Consider the following 17882-nt stretch of genomic DNA (forward strand, 5'->3'; position numbering starts at 1 on the left):
TGCAGAGATGGCAAGATAAATTGAGGAGTTGCTAGAATCAGGATTAATTGGCAAAAGCTTAAGCCCATGTGCACTATCGACAGTCCTTGCACCCAAGAAAGAAGGCACTTGGAGGCTATGCACAAACTCAAGGGCCATCAACAAGATAACTATAAGGTATAGGTTCCCAATCCCTAGGATAGAGGATTTGCTTGATTGCTTGGGGAGTGCTAAATATTTCACCAAAATAGATCTGAAAAGTGGTTACCATCATATTAGAATAAGGTTGGGAGATGATTGGAAAACAACTTTTAAAACCAATGAAGGGTTGTATGAATGGAAAGTCATGCCATTTGGGTTGTCCAACGCCCCTAGTAACTTTATGAGATTGATGAATGAGGTCTTGCTAGAGTTCATAGGAAAGTGTGTCATAGTATACCTTGATGATATCTTGATCTTTAGCCACTCAAGGGAAGAGAACCTCAAACACATAGATATGGTTCTCAAAAGGTTACATGAAGAACAACTAATGACAAATTTGGATAAGTGTTTGTTCATGTAGGAGGAGATCATCTACTTGGGACTTGTAATCTCACAAGGTGAGTTGAAAATGGACTAGGAGAAGGTAAGTGCCATATTGTCTTGGCCAACACCTAAGACTATGAACGATGTATGGAGCTTCCATGGTTTAGAAAAATTTTATAGGAAGTTTATAAGATGATTTAGTCATGTTTGTGCACCAATGCTTGATGCCATAAAGGGAGGACAAAAGTGCAGGTTCGGTTGGACCAAGGAGGCAGATGACTCATTTGAAACTTTGAAGAAGAAAGTTGCAGAACAACCAATCCTTGCCCTACCTGACTTCAACAAAATATTTTAGGTGGAGTGTGATGCAAGCCATGTGGCTATTGGGGCAGTGCTCAGTCAGGAAGGAAGGCCTATTGCTTTTTTCAGTGAAAAGCTAAATGATGCCAAGAAGAGATACTCATCTTATGACTTGGAGATGTATGCTTTGGTTCAATCTTTGAAGAAGTGGAGGCACTATTTATTGCCTAAAGAGTTCATAGTTTTTACTGATATTCAGACACTCAGTTTCATAAATAGCCAAGAGAAGTTAAACCACCGGCACATGAAGTGGGTAGAGACCCTACAAGCCTTCACCTTCACCCTCAAACACAAGAAGGGGGTCAAGAACAAAGTTGTGGATGCTTTGAGCAGGAGGGTCTTAACTGCCAACCGAATCAAGATGGAAAGTGTTGGCATTGAATCCTTGAAGAACATGTATGATGTTGATGAAGACTTTGGAGAGATCTACAAGGTATGTGAAACTTTTGGTGATTGGTATCATGTGGAATTTTTTGAATTTCTGATACAAGATGGAATGCTATTTAAAGGTGGACAATTATGTATACCTAAGTGTTCAATGAGACTAAATATCATTAGGGAGAAACATTGTGGAGCAATGGTGGGTCATTTTGGTCTTGACAAGACCCTTGACCTTGTGAAAATACATTAAGACTGGCCTAAGTTACAGGTAGATGTAAGGAAGTTTGTGGAGACATGTGTAATCTGTCAAAAAGCCAAGGGGAAATCCACCAATGCAAGCGTATACCACCCTTACCCATTCCTTCTAGGCCATGGGAGAGCATAAGCATGGATTTTGTATTGGGTCTACCTAGGACAAAGAGAGGTTTTGACAATGTTTTTGTAATGGTGGATAGGTTTAGTAAAATGGCTCATTTCTTGCCATGTAAAATCTCTTGTGATGCTTCATATGTTGCAAACTTGTTCTTAAAATAAATAGTCCGGATACATGGATTTTCACTAAACATAGTTTCAAATAGAGATGTGAAGTTCATAGGTCACTTTTGGAGGACTCTTTGGAAGAAGTTGGGAACTAACCTAGCTTTCTCATCAGCTTACCATCCCCAAATTGATGGGAAAACTAAAGTTGTCAATAGGTCCTTGGGGAACCTATTAAAATGTTTGACAAGACAACACGGAGAGAAATGGGACAACATTTTGTCACAGGCAAACTTCTCATACAATGACACCATAAATAGGAGTACCGAGAAGTCTCCTTTCCAGATTGTGTATGGCATCCACCCAAGAGGTGTATTGGAGTTGAGGGAGTTACCTAAGGAAGAGCCTATTAGTGTAGATGGTGAAGTTTTTGCATCAGCTATAAAGGATTTCCGTGATCAAGTAAGGTCTCATCTCCAACAATCTACAAAAAAGTATAAGGCTCATGTTGATAAGAAAAAGAGAGATGTACAGTTTGATGTTGGGGACTTGGTATGGGTACATTTGAAGAAGGAGAGACTCCCGAAAGGAAAATACACCAAGCTCATGTAGAGGAAGATTGGACCATGTCCGATTTTGAAGAAATGTGGACAAAATGCTTATAAAATCCAACTTCCTCCTGATCTTGGATTGTCACCCATTTTCAATGTGTGTGATCTTACCCTTTTCAAAGGTGATGGCAATGAAGTAGAAGAACCAATGCAGGTTGCAGTAGACAATGATATTCCAAGGTAGTCATCACCAAAGCTGAGCAATATTTTAGACACTAGAATCACAAAGAGCACAAGGAACCAGGATTACATAGAGTATTTGGTGGCTTGGCAGGACAAACCATATTCTGAAGCAATTTGGATGACAGATAAATAAATTTCCAACCATGGTGCAGATCTCCAAACTCTGATCTCAAGTGGGCTTGAGATCTCTTCTCCCGGGGAGTATGGTGTAGGATAACCTCGTCAACGAGCACAACAAGGCTCTAAGGATGAAGACTAGGATCATAGTGGTTGTTTTAGTGTATTGTGTTTATGCAAGTTTCATGTATTCAATAAAGACCCCACCATGTAAACCAATGTCACTGATAAGGCAATTTGATAAGCCAATTAGGACAATGTGGTCAATGGGGGTAGTAGAATGTTTGTTTTTGTTTTTGATAGGTTTTTAGGATGTCTTAGTATTTTTTGGTTGATCCAAGTTGTGTGGATTCCAAATTGGTAGTGTTTACAACTTTTATGCAAAAATGCAACTTTTGAGTACAAAAGTGCAACTTTTGAAATGTGGTTAATGTAAGTCTTTCAATGGCTCCAACCTCTTCCAAGTGCGGTTGGAAACCATTGGATATTTGTATAAACCTTGTGGAAATGATTCCCAAGTTTTATATTGTTATGGTTTGAAGTGATAAAGCAATACAACACTAAAATACTAAAGTTTTCCCAGAAATTCTGAGTTTGCAGAGATTTTATGTCCTTGAGTGGCTTGAATTTGACAACACCATTCATGGAGTAGATGGAGGAATGAATTGGCTTTTCTTTGGTAGTGTTTTGAGGCTGTGATTGTTTCTGTGTAGTGATAAAACCTTATTTTTCTAACTGTAACTCGAGAAACTAGGGTTTGACTAGGGTTTCGCCAAATAATGGCCATATCTTGCATCTCCTACCTCTAGAATTTCTTTCCTTTGGTGGAATGAAATATTGGTCTATGTATATTAACATTTTCATGGGTTTTTGTAGGTAAGACTTGGTTGGGAGGCGCTTGAATGAATCTAGGTAGGCATCTCCATGTGACTACCTTAAGCAAAATTAGGATAGTCATCCTAAAATCTGATAGTGGTGGATTCCAGGTGTGTAACCTTGGAATTAGAAGTTATTAACCATTCCCCACATTCTCATAAATTTTATTTTTCAATTGGGATGCCGGTAAAGGGGTTTGCTTTGTAAATTAGGCCTAATCGTCTTAATTAGGTCTCTAGGCTTCTAAGGGGATCAGACCTTTAGGTTGTAGATCTTGCCAATCCATTTTTGGGATGAGTGTAACTCCAAAAAGGGTATTTGGAATGGTGAGTATTTTGTCAGAGTGTGTGTAATATTTTGGAGTTATAGGCAAATTACCGGTACATAAGGGCAACTAGCGTAAAGGTTAGATTTCCAAAGGAGGTATAAGGATTTGAAGACAAAACCCAAAACCAATTCTTGGAAGAGTCCTTGGTAGACATAAATGGACCAATTCCAAAGTCTCTAAGGATAGGAGTTACGATTGAGGCATGTTGGGAAGTTGAATCCATTTACTCATCTTGAGTAGGGGTTAGGCTTAAGTAGCGAAGAATAGTTTTAAACCTTAAGATGTGGAGTCCTTCCTTGTAGGGTCATTTTTGATATTTGAAGGGTTAGAACCTAACCTTTTGGCCTCATCCTTAGGTGTACAGAGGCCTCTGCATCAGATACTCCAGTGATTAAATGAGGTCTCCACTAGCATTCCCCTACCGACCTCAATATACTCAAGCACTTGATTAGCTACCATGAGGTACAAAAATAAAACATGGCATTTATGTATGTATGTATTCAAAGGTTTTAAATTAAGTCTTTGGACTCTTGTATTGGTCCCAATTCTTATGATAAAAAACTTATCAATTTAAAATTGTTGAACCTTGTCAAGTTTATCTAAAAAATAAGGTTATTCATGGGGAAATACAATCCATTACTAAAATTTATATTCCATAAAAATAAATTATTTAGAAAAGGGAATAATATGTAACCCAACCTATGTTGTTGTAAAAATTATCAAGCATGGAACTAGTAAGTTTAGTAAATTGCCTCACTTGCTACATTTCAACATCTAGGCAAGTTGTAGATTAGTTTATGAAATGGTCATATGTGTATAGCTTAAGACGAAAGGGTGTGTCTAGGGTTTATTAACTTAAAAAGGGCATTAATAATGAATATTATTCTCTAGTGTAAGAGTAATGACAAGCACATGTACTCACCCATGTAAAATCCATTTAACTTTTATACATATCATCTAATAATAAAACACTATATACACTTACCCATTTGTCCTCATACAATTTTTCATATCATCTAATAAAAAACCAAGGTTTGAAAGCAATGAACTAGAGTGTGAAAGTATAGATAGAAATAAATAACCACCAACTTGGGAACTGATGTGGCATTCACTTGAAACTGGGAGGAGTTTAAGTGGTAGCTGAGGTGGTTGTCAATTGTCTCAATTTTGTGAAGCTATTTCTTCCCTTTCGTCATTGTCAGTTGTCTCACATGTAGACCTTTTTTATGTAGCTCATAATGACAATATAACTATCTTTTTGAGCTTATAAAGTTTTTGTTTAAATATAAAATAATACGTTCACTCGAAGGTAACCTTCAAGTGAAGTTATTGTTTTATTCATTAAAATATTTTAATTTGACTTTTGTTCGAAGGCTACATGTATCTTACTTTCGAGCAAATTTTTTACATACCATCTACTAAAAACCCATGGTTTTAAAGCAATGAACAAGAGTGTGAAAGTATATATAAAAAATAACCGCCAACCTGGGAACTAATGTGGCATATACTTGAAGCTATAGGGAGTTGATGTGGCAGTTGAGGTGGTTGTCAATTGTCTCAAGTTTTGCAAAGTTATTTATTCCCTTTCATTGTTGTCAGTTATCTCACATGTAGACCTTCATTATGTAGCTCAAATTGACAATATAACTATCATTTTGAACTTATAAAGTTTTTTTTTTTTAATATAAAATAATGCATTCACTCGAAGGTAACCTTCAAGACAAGTTATTATTTTATTCATTAAAATATTTTGATTTTGACCTTCGCTCGAAGGCTACATGTATATTACCTTCAAGAAAAGGCATACATTCAAACAAAGGACTCAAAAGTATCTTAGTTCAAAGGTGATTGTAAATTTTTTGGGGGTTGCTTGGATTTTTTGAGTGTCCGAGGTTTGTAACCCATTATTGCAAGATCACCATATATGTATATGTGCATCTCATTCCATACCCCTACTCAATTTCCTTTAAGAAATTTTAACAAAAGAATGAGAGTTTTATTTTCAAGCAATAGCAATTATGAGTAGAGGATCTTTTGATTGATACAAAAATTGACCAAATTAGTAGAGAATTCATTCATCTCCTAGTAGATTCTAGATTCATTTAAGTGAACTTAAGAGTACCATTCTTAGAAATTCCAAATTCTTGTATTAATAATTGATCACTTGAAGCTCAAGATATAATTCCTAAAACAAATAGGATTGGCTCCCAAATTTGTAGTATGCATTATATTTCATAGCATGATATTTAATGTAGTGTCCTCTCTCTTTTGGCTTGTAAAACCTTGTGATTTGTGGTTTGTGTGGTTCGGTCCTTATTTTGGTGTTGGTCAATTTTGGTTTTGGTTGTGATGTTTGTCTATGACTTTTGGATTCCTATGTGATATTCATACTCTGTTCTTTATGATTTGTTACAATAATGATGTTGTTATATGATGGTAAATGATAATTTACTTGTTGATATCTATGGTGGTTTGATATGACAATGTTAATGATGTTCTTATTAGATGTTATTCATGTTCAATAGATAGTTAATTGTGATGGCTTACTTATGAGTTTCTTGGTGTTTAGCTATGCATATTGATTTGATGTGCATTGCTTCTCTGATGTGTTTGGGTGAAGGGGAAAAGCGTCACACTGCTCTAGACAGGCAAGCTACGTCTCTTCCATTTTATTTTCACAATGTGATGCTATATGGTTTATATGCACAGGTTCAACTATTTGTTTATGTAGCTGCAAGTATAGAGCATCGACTCCACTTGAATCTTTAGGTTTGAGCATGCTCTACAACCCAATGGTAAAGTGGAATCAGACCTGTTGTACCATCGTTCCTATGGAATGAGTCCCCTGTCAAGTATCCTTGTTAGTGTTTGTCTAGTCATGTCAATTGTTAGCCCGATTAGTCTTTTGTGTTTTGATTTGTTGTATTTTGCCACTCCAGTTTGTAGTATAATAATTATCTTATATTTGTGAAAAAGATTAGTATTATATTTTGATGATATTTGGATGTCGCTATTTGATTAATAGATAAGTTGAAAATTGTGGAACTTAAAGATTTAAATTATTTAATTAATTCGAAGAGAGTATTTATTAAGGGAATTTATAACAACATCTATTTGTGTTTTAAAAGGTTAATTAGTTAATAATTTACTATAGTTGCCTCATTTGACTTATTAATTGAGAAGCTTAAGGACTTAAATTATTTATCTAAATTGGAAAGACTAATTAAATAAAAAATTATAAATATTAAATTAGGTATTTTCATTAGTCGTGTAATAATCTATTAAAATACAATTATTACTTTATTGTTTTAAAAATTAAATTGAAAAGAAAATAATTAATATTTAATTATTCTATTTGCATGTGAGGGGGTTACAAAAATAAAGAAATTAATGGCATGTCATTAATTGAGATTCTTGCATGTGTATGGGAGTTACATTTTGGGAAAAACATATCTATTGATTTTGAAAATAATTGGAGGGGGCTGTTTTCTGGTGGCTTTCCTGTGAATTTTTTCTCTGTATATGTGCTTTCTGGGTTATGGGGCTTTGGTAGAAGAAATTTGGGAAAGATTTTGAAAAAAAATTCTGGCTTTAGGAAAAATGAATTTGGGGAGAATTGCTTGAATATTTTGGATTGGAGCTCACTGTTTTGGAACCCCGCGATTGTTGCTTCTTCTCTATTCTCTTTTCCGAACAACGTTAAAAAGGTAGGGAAATTCTGGTTCTATCTTTTGCATGTTTAATTTCTCCTTGGTTGAATTGTAAATCAATGTGTTGATTCTCTGAAATGAGGAAATGAGATGAAATAGGCTGATTTAGAGATATTTGTTTATTTTAGTCTCTTGAATTTTTATTTCTAGAGAAAAGAATTAATTTATGATCTGGGATATGCAAGTTTAAATTTGTTCCTGTTTATTTTCATTTAAATATGATGGGGATAGATCGAATTTTAATTGTGATTTGTGTATTGGACATATGAAATTATTTAGTTTATACCTAGGAGGTTCTCTGATTCATGCCTGCTATATATATATATATATATATATATATATATATATATATATATATATATATATATATATATATATATATATATTTGTGTGTGTGTGTGTTTCATTTCTACCAATCGGTATGATGTTTTTTATCCTCAGAGTTTAACTTTAAAAAAAAAAATTGTTTAAATTTTATTTCTTTATGTCTGGGGGCGTGGGGAGTCGAAGCTCCACCCACGGTTCCCCCCTGTGGCAAGCCACAGACCATGGTGACCCATGACTGTGGGAAGCCACAACCCATGGGACCACAACTATGGAACCCACAGTCGTGGGCACCACGAACCGTGGTTCCTGCAGTTTGTACATGTATAAAATAAACAAGTTTATTAAAATCTAATTTTTATTAATTTTGTATGTCATTCATTGTTTATATATATATCTATGTATATATGTATGTATGTATGTATGTATGTATGTATGTATAGTGATGTCTTGGAAATAAATCAATTGATTTTGTCTAATATAATTGCATTGTGATTAATTTAGTTTCATTTCTTATTGTAATGGCACTTGACATGGATAGAAAGAAAATAAAATCAATGAGATTTATATTTGTTAAGTAAAGGTATATTGGAGTAATAATAAAAGAAAAATATGTATGCTTTAGTTGTCAATACTTGTTAAACAAGTTTATGACTTAGATGAATTTAGTTTTGTATTTGGTGTAACGATTTTGGGTGTGATTTGTGTTTCATTGTTATTCTAGTTTCTTCCTTCTTGAGGCCTTGTGTTGTGAATTGATTTGTTGGGTTACTTGTAAAATCTCTAGATTGGTTTAGTTTTTTATATGCATTTTAAATTAACTAAAATTGATTAGTGTAGGGTAAAAGATAAGGTAGTATGAAAGAACTAATGTATTATTATTCTTTTGTGTCAATGTCAAAGTTAGGGTATTAATGTATTAACGTATTATGTTATCATAGATGAATGAATAATGAAATGCTAGTTTTATTGGGTAAGTAGGAATAGATTGTTTTCATTTAATGTTTTGAATTTGAGTTACTAGGAGTTAATGTCAAAAGTGAATTAATGGGAGAATATAAGTTAGATTAGTCTCTTGGGTATTGTCATAAGATTGAAATTTGCTATGCTTGGAATTATGAGACTTTGTATCTTCTTGTTCTTGTCTATGTTTATGGATATACGATTATGTTGTTTAAATGCATTCAGATTCTAGAGGCTAGGACGGAGATAGAGTTCTTGTGTGCTTGTTCTCTTTGTCTTTGAATGTAATGTGATTGGTGTCTTGCATGGGTTCTTTATTCCTTGTTGCTTGGATTTTTATCATTTTCTAGCAAGTGGGCTAAGCCTTGCTATGGTTGGAACCTTGTCACCTTGTGTTTTGGGTGTCTTGGCCTTATGTTTTATTTTGGATTACTAGGAGCAAGTCAAGGGAGAGTGGCTTTCATTGGGGGTCGTGACCCAAAGTGGTCGCTAGGGTAACTCAATGAGAGTTTGTAATCAAGTGAAAACCTAATTAACGAACTTTGGTGGGTGGTTAGTTCACATTAATAAAGATAATTCCCTGTTGTCTCTTTTGCCCATAAACGTTCGTATAGGTTTGGCGTAAGTAGAGAAGGGTCTGGAATGGCTTCCATCAATCTTGTCCTTTCAAGAGGTTGGTGTGGTCTACTAGTGTTTGTATGGGGATCGAGGGTTAGGAGAGGTCACCAAGGTAACCCAGGATGGGGGCCAAGACCTAGTGAAGACCTACTAGGGTAACTCATGACAACTTAGTGATGACACTCTTCCCTATTGTTGCCTAGTGGTAACTTATGTTTTGTTATTATGCTTTGGATTGTTTGAGCCTCTAGAAGTAAGTGGTTTAACATTGTGACTCTTATGATGTTTTTGTTATGAGCCTTATGTGTATTCCATTTTATTGATTCATTTGTGAGCCTCATGTGTATACTAATTTGTGGATTCTCTCGTGCGTCTCTTGTATGTATAGCTTTGTTGATTATTTTGTGAGTCATGTAGGTACCCTTGTATGGTTTGCTTCTGCCTTGTGGGTTTGGTTGATACCTCCTAGCATGGGGGATGGACCTTATGGTACCACATAGTTGGGCGGTGTGCTATTTGCACCCATTGGGTTTTGGCTCATCTTGCTTCATGATCGAGGAGGCTCGTGAGAAGATTAAATACTATTATTATTGTACCAGATTCATGTAATCATTCCATCATGGGACTCTTGGAGATTTGTATCTTGAAGATCCATTGTAATGTAATTGACGTTCATATGTATATTCTTCAGCAATGTAATATGTATCTTGTACCTTTGTAAAGGATCTATGATGTAAATTGCATAGCAGTTCTTTGTGGGTTTATTAGATGATGTTCAACCTTGTGTTGCATCGCTATGGGGCCTTGAGGATAGATATTGGTTGTTAAATGTGTATCATCATTCTTCTTATTGTATGTATTTCTATACATGTGTAATGTAATCTTTATTTAAAAAAAATGAAATTATTCATTTTTTCTTTGTCTATTTTGTTTTGTCCTTTGGCCTCATGGCGGGGCCTGACAGTCAATTATATTGTGAATGCATCTAAGGAAGTGAAGAAAGGTATGATAAAGGCTTATGGTTTTGAGCCCTAACTTCCTATATTCTTGTTGTGTGAGTGGGCATACAAATAGAGATGTGATGAAGAAAGGACTCTATAATGACAAGAATGATTTGAGGCCCAAATGTAAATCCCATGGGATAACCCAGTCAAAGAGATTCAGTTAGGTTATATGCGCAAACAATTTCAATTTATGAGAAGGGTTCAATTTATGTGCAAAGAATAACTAAATAACAAAAATTTAGAGAATGAAATAACAATTAATTTATTAATGACAAACTTGTATTGTGTTTAGTTATGTACATGATCTATGAGAATATGTGTTTTCATATACCCCTATTATTCTCTCTTATTATTAAATGAATTTTTTCTTGATTGTATAACCTATAAAGAATGGTTATGTACATATTTATAAGGTACTAATGAAGACATGATTCTTTATATTCTATTACATTGATAAGAATCATTTACAACCACCACAAATAGATTTGAACATGTAGTGATGTTCATGTGGAGTTATGAACTGCATAGTGAAATGTAGGCGGTGTCTTAGATGAGAATGCACAATAGTGGAGGTCATCAAGCAAAATAATGAGGTGTAGGTGTTGACTAAGACGAGAATACAAAATTTATGAGGTCATTGAACAACACTTGATGTTTGTAGTGTGTTTGATTACCTAAATCCTCCTAGATTATACCTTCCATTGGTCATATATCTATAAAGGTCTCACACACTCAATGTGCACATTAAAAGAAAAATAGGAAATCATAGCCAAAACACAATTGCAGTAATCCATCAATATGTACTCATACATGATAATAAAGGTACATGTAATAATTTAAAACATGATAAAATTTACATATATCATCTCTAATTTACACAATCACAATCATAGATAACACAAATCACTAATCATAATTAGTTTCTCAAAACATGTACAAGTAATACTTTAATCAACACAAATGAATATCACAAAATTAATCACATTAGCCAAGCATGGTTCTAAACCATAAAGTCCAATATATTAATATAATTAAGAACACATGAATAATAAGTATGGGTTAGCACATACAATATAGACAAATTTCTCATGTCCACAATCTAATGCATATATGAAGACAATTTATCCACCAAATAGGTCCCAAAAACATGTGAGAATACCCAATATTAATACATAAATTGGGATATGGTAGGAAACATAAATGGGTGGACCTTAGATCGAATGTTCATATTTATGTTATATTCTTGCATCTAAAAACTGGTGGTAAACTTAAAAGCATTGTTGAACTTGTTATGCCCATTGTGTGCTCTAATTGAGCCCTTTGACCAATTTAAGAATTTAAAACGAGTTCATAGACATACAAAGAAAAATATATATGTATAGTTTTATCCTTATAAATGTAAATGCTAATGCAAGTCTATATGATGATATTAGATCTCTGTAATGAACTAGGGCATTATACTTTTATACAACATGTAGAAAATTTTGTGTTTGGATTGGTCGAAAATGATTAATTGAAGTAAAATCACATTAGAACCATGGCTAATTTATTTAAAATAATGGCTAATTTATTTAAAATAATAACTATAATCTTGAAAGATGATTTAAAACAACATAATATAAATTTAAGCAGTAAATACTAAAAAAAATACAAATCAAATTTTAATTATATATTATACAAATTGTCAATTTGTATTTAAAAATATAGATTTTAAACAGTCAACTATCATATTAGAAACAAAATGTTCATCAAACCCTAATCCTAGATGAAGAAACCCTCGATTAGATCTTCCACACGTTTGGCTGCTCGTATCTCTGTTTGCTCTGCAATGGCATTCGTATTGTTTTGGAGATGCATAGTTTGTTCAGGGAAATATTCCTCATGTTTTCCTCTAGAAATCAAATTTCATCCTCCATCATTCACATTCGCGCCATGCTCACCACTTTCTTCTTCATCATCATCTTGTTTCACATCCTCCCTCAATATCATTTCAAATCTCTTAACAAAAGAATGTGGTTTTTCTTCTTCTCAGGTGACAGCTGTCATGAGAAGAGCACCGCTGCTGTTGAGGAACAAATCTGACCACACCGCTAGAGAAGTCATTCATCTTCTAAGAGATTCTGGGTTCACTGAAAACAAGCTTACGACTACCATTCTTAGATACCCACTTATCCTTACACTGAGAGTGGATAGACAGTTGAGGCCCAAGATGGAATTTCTGAAAAAAATGGGCTTGTCTACTCAAGACACAGCAAATATTATATTTAAGAGACCCAGATTGCTTAGCTTGAGTTTGGAAAGCTGTCTTGTCCCTAGAATCTTCCATATTGAAACTCTATTTGGCTCAAAGGACAATCTGTGCAAGGTTTTGAGAATAGTGCCTCAGCTTTTGGTGAGTGATTTCGAGAAGCAGGTGAAACCTAAAGTGGAGTTCGTGAAGAATAGTATAGGCATTCCGGAAGGTTCAACAGCATTTGCGCGAGCCCTCGGTGCGGTTATAGGCCTTAGATTTGAAACCCTGGAAGCGAAAATTAAAAATTTGGCGAGTCTTGGTCTGGCAGAGGAGGAAATCGGTCAAATTCTTAAGAAAGATCCTCTAGCATTTCGTTATTCAACCAAGAAAATGAAAGAAAACATCGATTTTTTGACACACACTGCAGGTCTTGAGTCCAAGATTGTTGCTTGGAATCCTAAGATTTTGAGTTTGAGCCTAGAGAAAAGGCTCAAACCCCGGTTTGAAGTCTTTCAATATCTGAGGACATATTCCCACGTCAAATATCTACCTAATCTGGTTAGCTTTTTTAAATTAAGTGAGCAAGAATTCCTTAAATATTCTGGCCAAGTCAAGTCCAATGATCATACTGTCTCCTAAAGCAAGCATTTTGGAGTAGTGATGGGAGTTTCAGAATAAAACTATTCCAGGTTCTTCTTTCTTCAAAGGTTGGACTGGTGTTAAAAGGGCTGTGGAACTCATCTAGACCAAGGTAGTGTCTTAAAGATCCTGATTAAAAAAGGCAGTAGACAAAAGAGGAGAATACAAGGAACTCCGTTGGAAGAGAAAGCAGCACCAGGAAGACAAGAGACAGGATTTGAAAGCATGGGAATTTGTTGAAAACAGGGGAGCTCAATCTCCTCTTTCTTATTGATTTTTTGAGAACTAAAGGACTGAATTTTGTATTCCTTCAGTCTAAGGATCTCTAGAGTAGTGTTAATCAAACCTGCCCTATGTCATCTCTTCCTTTGAGTATATGTAAGTAATCTGCTCTTGTTATAAGGGTTCGGTATAGTATTTGTGAATGTGCATCATGTTTAAAGCACTTATCTTAATTAAATTCCCAGGAAAAGCTAATATGTTCTTCTTGTATGGATAATGGCAGTTTTCCTTGTCTTCGTTGACTATTTTAAGGTGTAGGATTGAATATTTTTTCAAGACTGCCTGGATTGGTTGCACATTCAGTTGAGCTACCCACAGGATTTGCATCAATTCTTTTTGATATAGTTGAATGCTAGTCATATATCTTTACTTATGAGTTTAAATTCCACTGACAAATTGGTTTATGTTTGGATCATTCTGCTCTAGATTCAATCAAAATGAACTGTCATCAAATTCGTTTAGCTCCATCTATGGTTCTAGATTCAATCAAAATGAACTGTCATCAAATTCGTTTAGCTCCATCTATGGTTCAGATTTGAATTCAGAATTAAGATATCCATTTTCAGAATAAGTTGATAATTCATTTCTTCTGCATAGCTTTACCTTTAAGCATGATATTTGCAGCAGTCTATTTTCACCAAGCCTAATTGCAACCCTAAAAGGCAAGTGCATTTAAGTTGTGATTTCAATGTTATACTTAAGTTGTGATATTAACTTCAATCTAGTTAATCATGGGTTTCTAAGTCAATCTCAGATTCTTCTTTTCATGTATGTATACTTTATCTGCATGCTGATAACAATACAATTTCTGAACTTCAATCTTCTTCTGTTTTTGCAAATGCATTGAAAAACTCTTACTTAACATGGCTTAGGTCTATCTCTTACTTTCTAGGTGGTTAATATTGCTCTATCTGAAACTACTTCAGAAGATGTTTCAGTTTGATAGAATGTCTATTATTATTTCATCAATAACCCTAGATTAGTTTCATACTTCAGCCTCTATAATTTAGAACTGACTTGTTAATGTTTGCTGCATTTGAAATACCAATAATTTATGATCTTTTATTCTTAAGTACTTCTAGTCTTTTTTTTCGCAAACCGTAATTGCCAAAATAAGACTGGATTAGGATAGGTTCAAATTGAATTGCCAAAATAAGACTGGATTAGGATAGGTTCAAATTGAATCTTCCCTAGTGATGTTAAAAGTAGATTTCACATTTCATGGGAATAGTTTAGAGATTTAGACAACTTTGGGCAAGTACTGTATTGTCATTTCATTTAGCTTGAAGACACATTCTGAAACACAATAATGTGAGTTATGTGCATTATGACCAATTCTGAGACTTTCCTAGTTCAATCCTAAAGACTTTCTACAGAAATTCATCTCTTTGATGCTATCATTAAATAGAGTGGTATGAATAAAAAAAGGACTTACCTTACATCAATTGATTTTATATACAATTAGAGAGTGTAGACTTTGGACCAGCCCAAAACATTGTTCAAGCTAGTTTTTAATCGTATCCAATCTCTCTAGTGAGTATCATTAATCTCGTTTTGTGCATTTTAATGTATCCAAGCTACTAGTGATTAGTCTCTTTGGCTAAGAGGGGTATGTTTTCTTGGCCTTTAATTATTCTAAAGATCTCACTTCCCATTATCCTCATAATATGACATGTTACACAATAAAGTTCATACATTGAAGTACATAGCTTGTGCTATGTGTGAATAATATGGGTGTATTATTCAACTAATTTCTTATTAGGCCTTATTCACATTTACATAACAAAACTCTACTGAGTGTTTTCAATTTATGTATCTCATATCATATGAATACTAGAGACTATTGTGTAGAATCCATTACTTGACTATGCCTTAACCATTGGCTTTACTCTTGCATTGCTTACATAATCTTATCCTTAGCACATGCCTCAAAGCATACTTTAAAAAAATGATCTTTTCACGAGCTTCCCATAATCGGGTTTGTCCCCTCTTCTCTATATTTTGCAACTCTACTCAAGTATCATGAAATTCCTTGCTGAAGAAATTATCCTGCGTTAAAAAAAGACCCTTATGTTGCATAAAAAAAGACATCCCAGCTTTTAGTATTGTCAGAGAAATTATCTTAGTTGGTGAATTCAATGCTAGGACAGCGAACAATCAATCTATTCAATTGAGCGGTGATGTAGGAGAGGACAACAAAGGACAACAACCCCTTATGGCTAGGGGAAAATGAAGATCATATTTGGAAAAGGACTTCTCAAGATGGAATGCGAGTGTATCACACTTTGGGGCAAAGTTGTTAGGTCTTTCTAGCTTATATGGAATGGTTGTATGTAATGGCATGAAGAATTGGCCGAGATCCAATAGTATCACTTGCAAGACTTATAATGGGCAAAGCGTGGTAAAGTATGTAGTATGCTCTCAAAGCTCTATTTCCAAATTGTTGAGCTTCAATATTAAAAGTTGTCCCATGGAGTTGAATTTTGATCATTTGCCCCTTTTATTAAGCTCGACATAAATACTAAAAGCCTACAAGAAAGATAGAATCAACACTTTCATAAGGTCAATACACAAGGTAAAATCCTTATAAATCGGGAAAACCATGAACTCTTCAAGACAACTCTGAAAAAGCTCTAAAAAAGCACCTGCAATTGGCTTAAAACAACACAGAGGGTAAGGAAAACAAGAAGGCAAAAGAGTATATTTGCAGTATTATGTTGATCCTTTTAATACACAAGGTTTTGAAGGTGTGTAAATGCTCAAAACCTTTGAATACCTTTCCAACTAATCCCTGGTATGACGAAGAGTGCAAGACAGCTAAAAAATCTCTTGAAAAAGAGGATTCAAACAAAGAAAACAAGATTATATATAAGCAATTGATAAAATCAAAAAAAAGAAAGTTATGTAGTCTCAAGAAGGAAGGAACTAATTGCTTATGGGGAAACACAATCCCAAAGGATTTTAAAGGGAGCTACAGCAAGAGAGAAGACAAATAGAAAATAATACCACAAATGCTCAGTGGTTAGAATATGTGAAGCTCCTATATGAACAAACAAATGAGAAAAGTGATCCACCCATAATTAACACTTAAGCTGAGCTTTTTTTAGTTATAGACATCAAACAGGGTATAAAGAATTTGGCAAGTGATAAAGCACAAGATATCAATGGTCTGCAAGCGGAATTTTTTAAGTGGGGAGTTCATTTCCTAGCTCCACGTATCAAGATCTTTAACAAGATCAACCAAAACATTTTTCCGAATGAGTGGACAACTAGTGTGGTTATACCTCTTCACAAAAGTGGAAACATCAATAACCCCTCTAATTAATACTATACTATTATGGTCAACCCTCTCTTTGGAAAGCTTATTGGGAGCATGCTACGACACAAAATTAGTAGATGGGTAAAAAAAGAGGGGAAAATGACAGGTTAGTTTCCGGCCTAAACACTCCACCATTGACCATTGCATCATGCTAAAGCATTTCATTGAAGAAATTTGGGACAACTAAGGTGGAGAAGCTTTTTGTTGCTTTGTTGATTTCAAAAAAGCTTTTGACACCATTGCAATAGATAAGTTATGGCAACATCAAGGTCAAACAAGAGTGTCCTTTATCTCCCACGTTGTTCGATCTATATATCAATAAACTTGAAGAGTGGTTAAACAATAATAATGAGGATGGTATCCAATTGGTAGGGTATGTGGTAAAGTTGTTATATGTAGATGGCCTTATTCTTATTGCTAAATTTGCACATGGTTTGAGAGAGCATTTGAAGGCTTTGGAACTCTTTTGTCAGGAAGTTGGAATGCAAATGAATACCAGCGAAACCAAAGTCATGATTTTTTCATTGAAAATGAAGAAGTAGCGGGTAAATTTTATCTTTGAGGGCAGCCCCTTGGAGATAGTGGTGGAATACAAGTACCTAGGAATTGTTTTTCATAATAGACTCAGTTGGGAGACATGTAGATAAAAAAGGATACAAGGAGGATGTAAAACATTATACCTTCTTCATAACAGACGTAGGAAAGCAGAGTTGTGGGACTAGAAGACTAAGAAAACCCTTTTCGGTTTGTTAGTGGTGACAGTTATCCTTTATGGGTGTGAAGTATGGGGGACTAACATGTCAATTAATAAATGGCGACAAATTGAAAGAATTCAAAAATATCTAATCACTAGCATCAATTGTACCTTATGAGATCCTTCTTGTTGAGGTCGGTATGTTTCCAATTGAGGCCTTAGTGGTCATTCGGTTGTTATGTTACTTAAAAAAGGTTGA

The 17882-nt window shown here is 34.5% G+C and overlaps 1 protein-coding gene across 1 annotated transcript; it reads left to right on the plus strand.

Moving 5' to 3' along the window:
- The first annotated feature begins 12201 nt into the window (after positions 1 to 12201).
- LOC131054681 (transcription termination factor MTERF4, chloroplastic-like) lies at positions 12202 to 13827 on the plus strand. The gene has a single exon (XM_057989240.2). It carries the CDS (start codon positions 12222 to 12224, stop codon positions 13326 to 13328), a length of 1107 nt encoding a protein of 368 aa, XP_057845223.2. The 5' UTR covers positions 12202 to 12221; the 3' UTR covers positions 13329 to 13827.
- The last annotated feature ends 4055 nt before the right edge of the window (positions 13828 to 17882 follow it).

This window comes from Cryptomeria japonica, chromosome 5, assembly GCF_030272615.1.
Source record: "Cryptomeria japonica chromosome 5, Sugi_1.0, whole genome shotgun sequence".
Lineage (NCBI taxonomy): Eukaryota > Viridiplantae > Streptophyta > Pinopsida > Cupressales > Cupressaceae > Cryptomeria > Cryptomeria japonica.

Bases quoted from the DNA above. Each gene is read 5' to 3' on its own strand.
- LOC131054681 (XM_057989240.2), top strand. From the start codon at position 12,222: ATGAAGAAACCCTCGATTAGATCTTCCACACGTTTGGCTGCTCGTATC.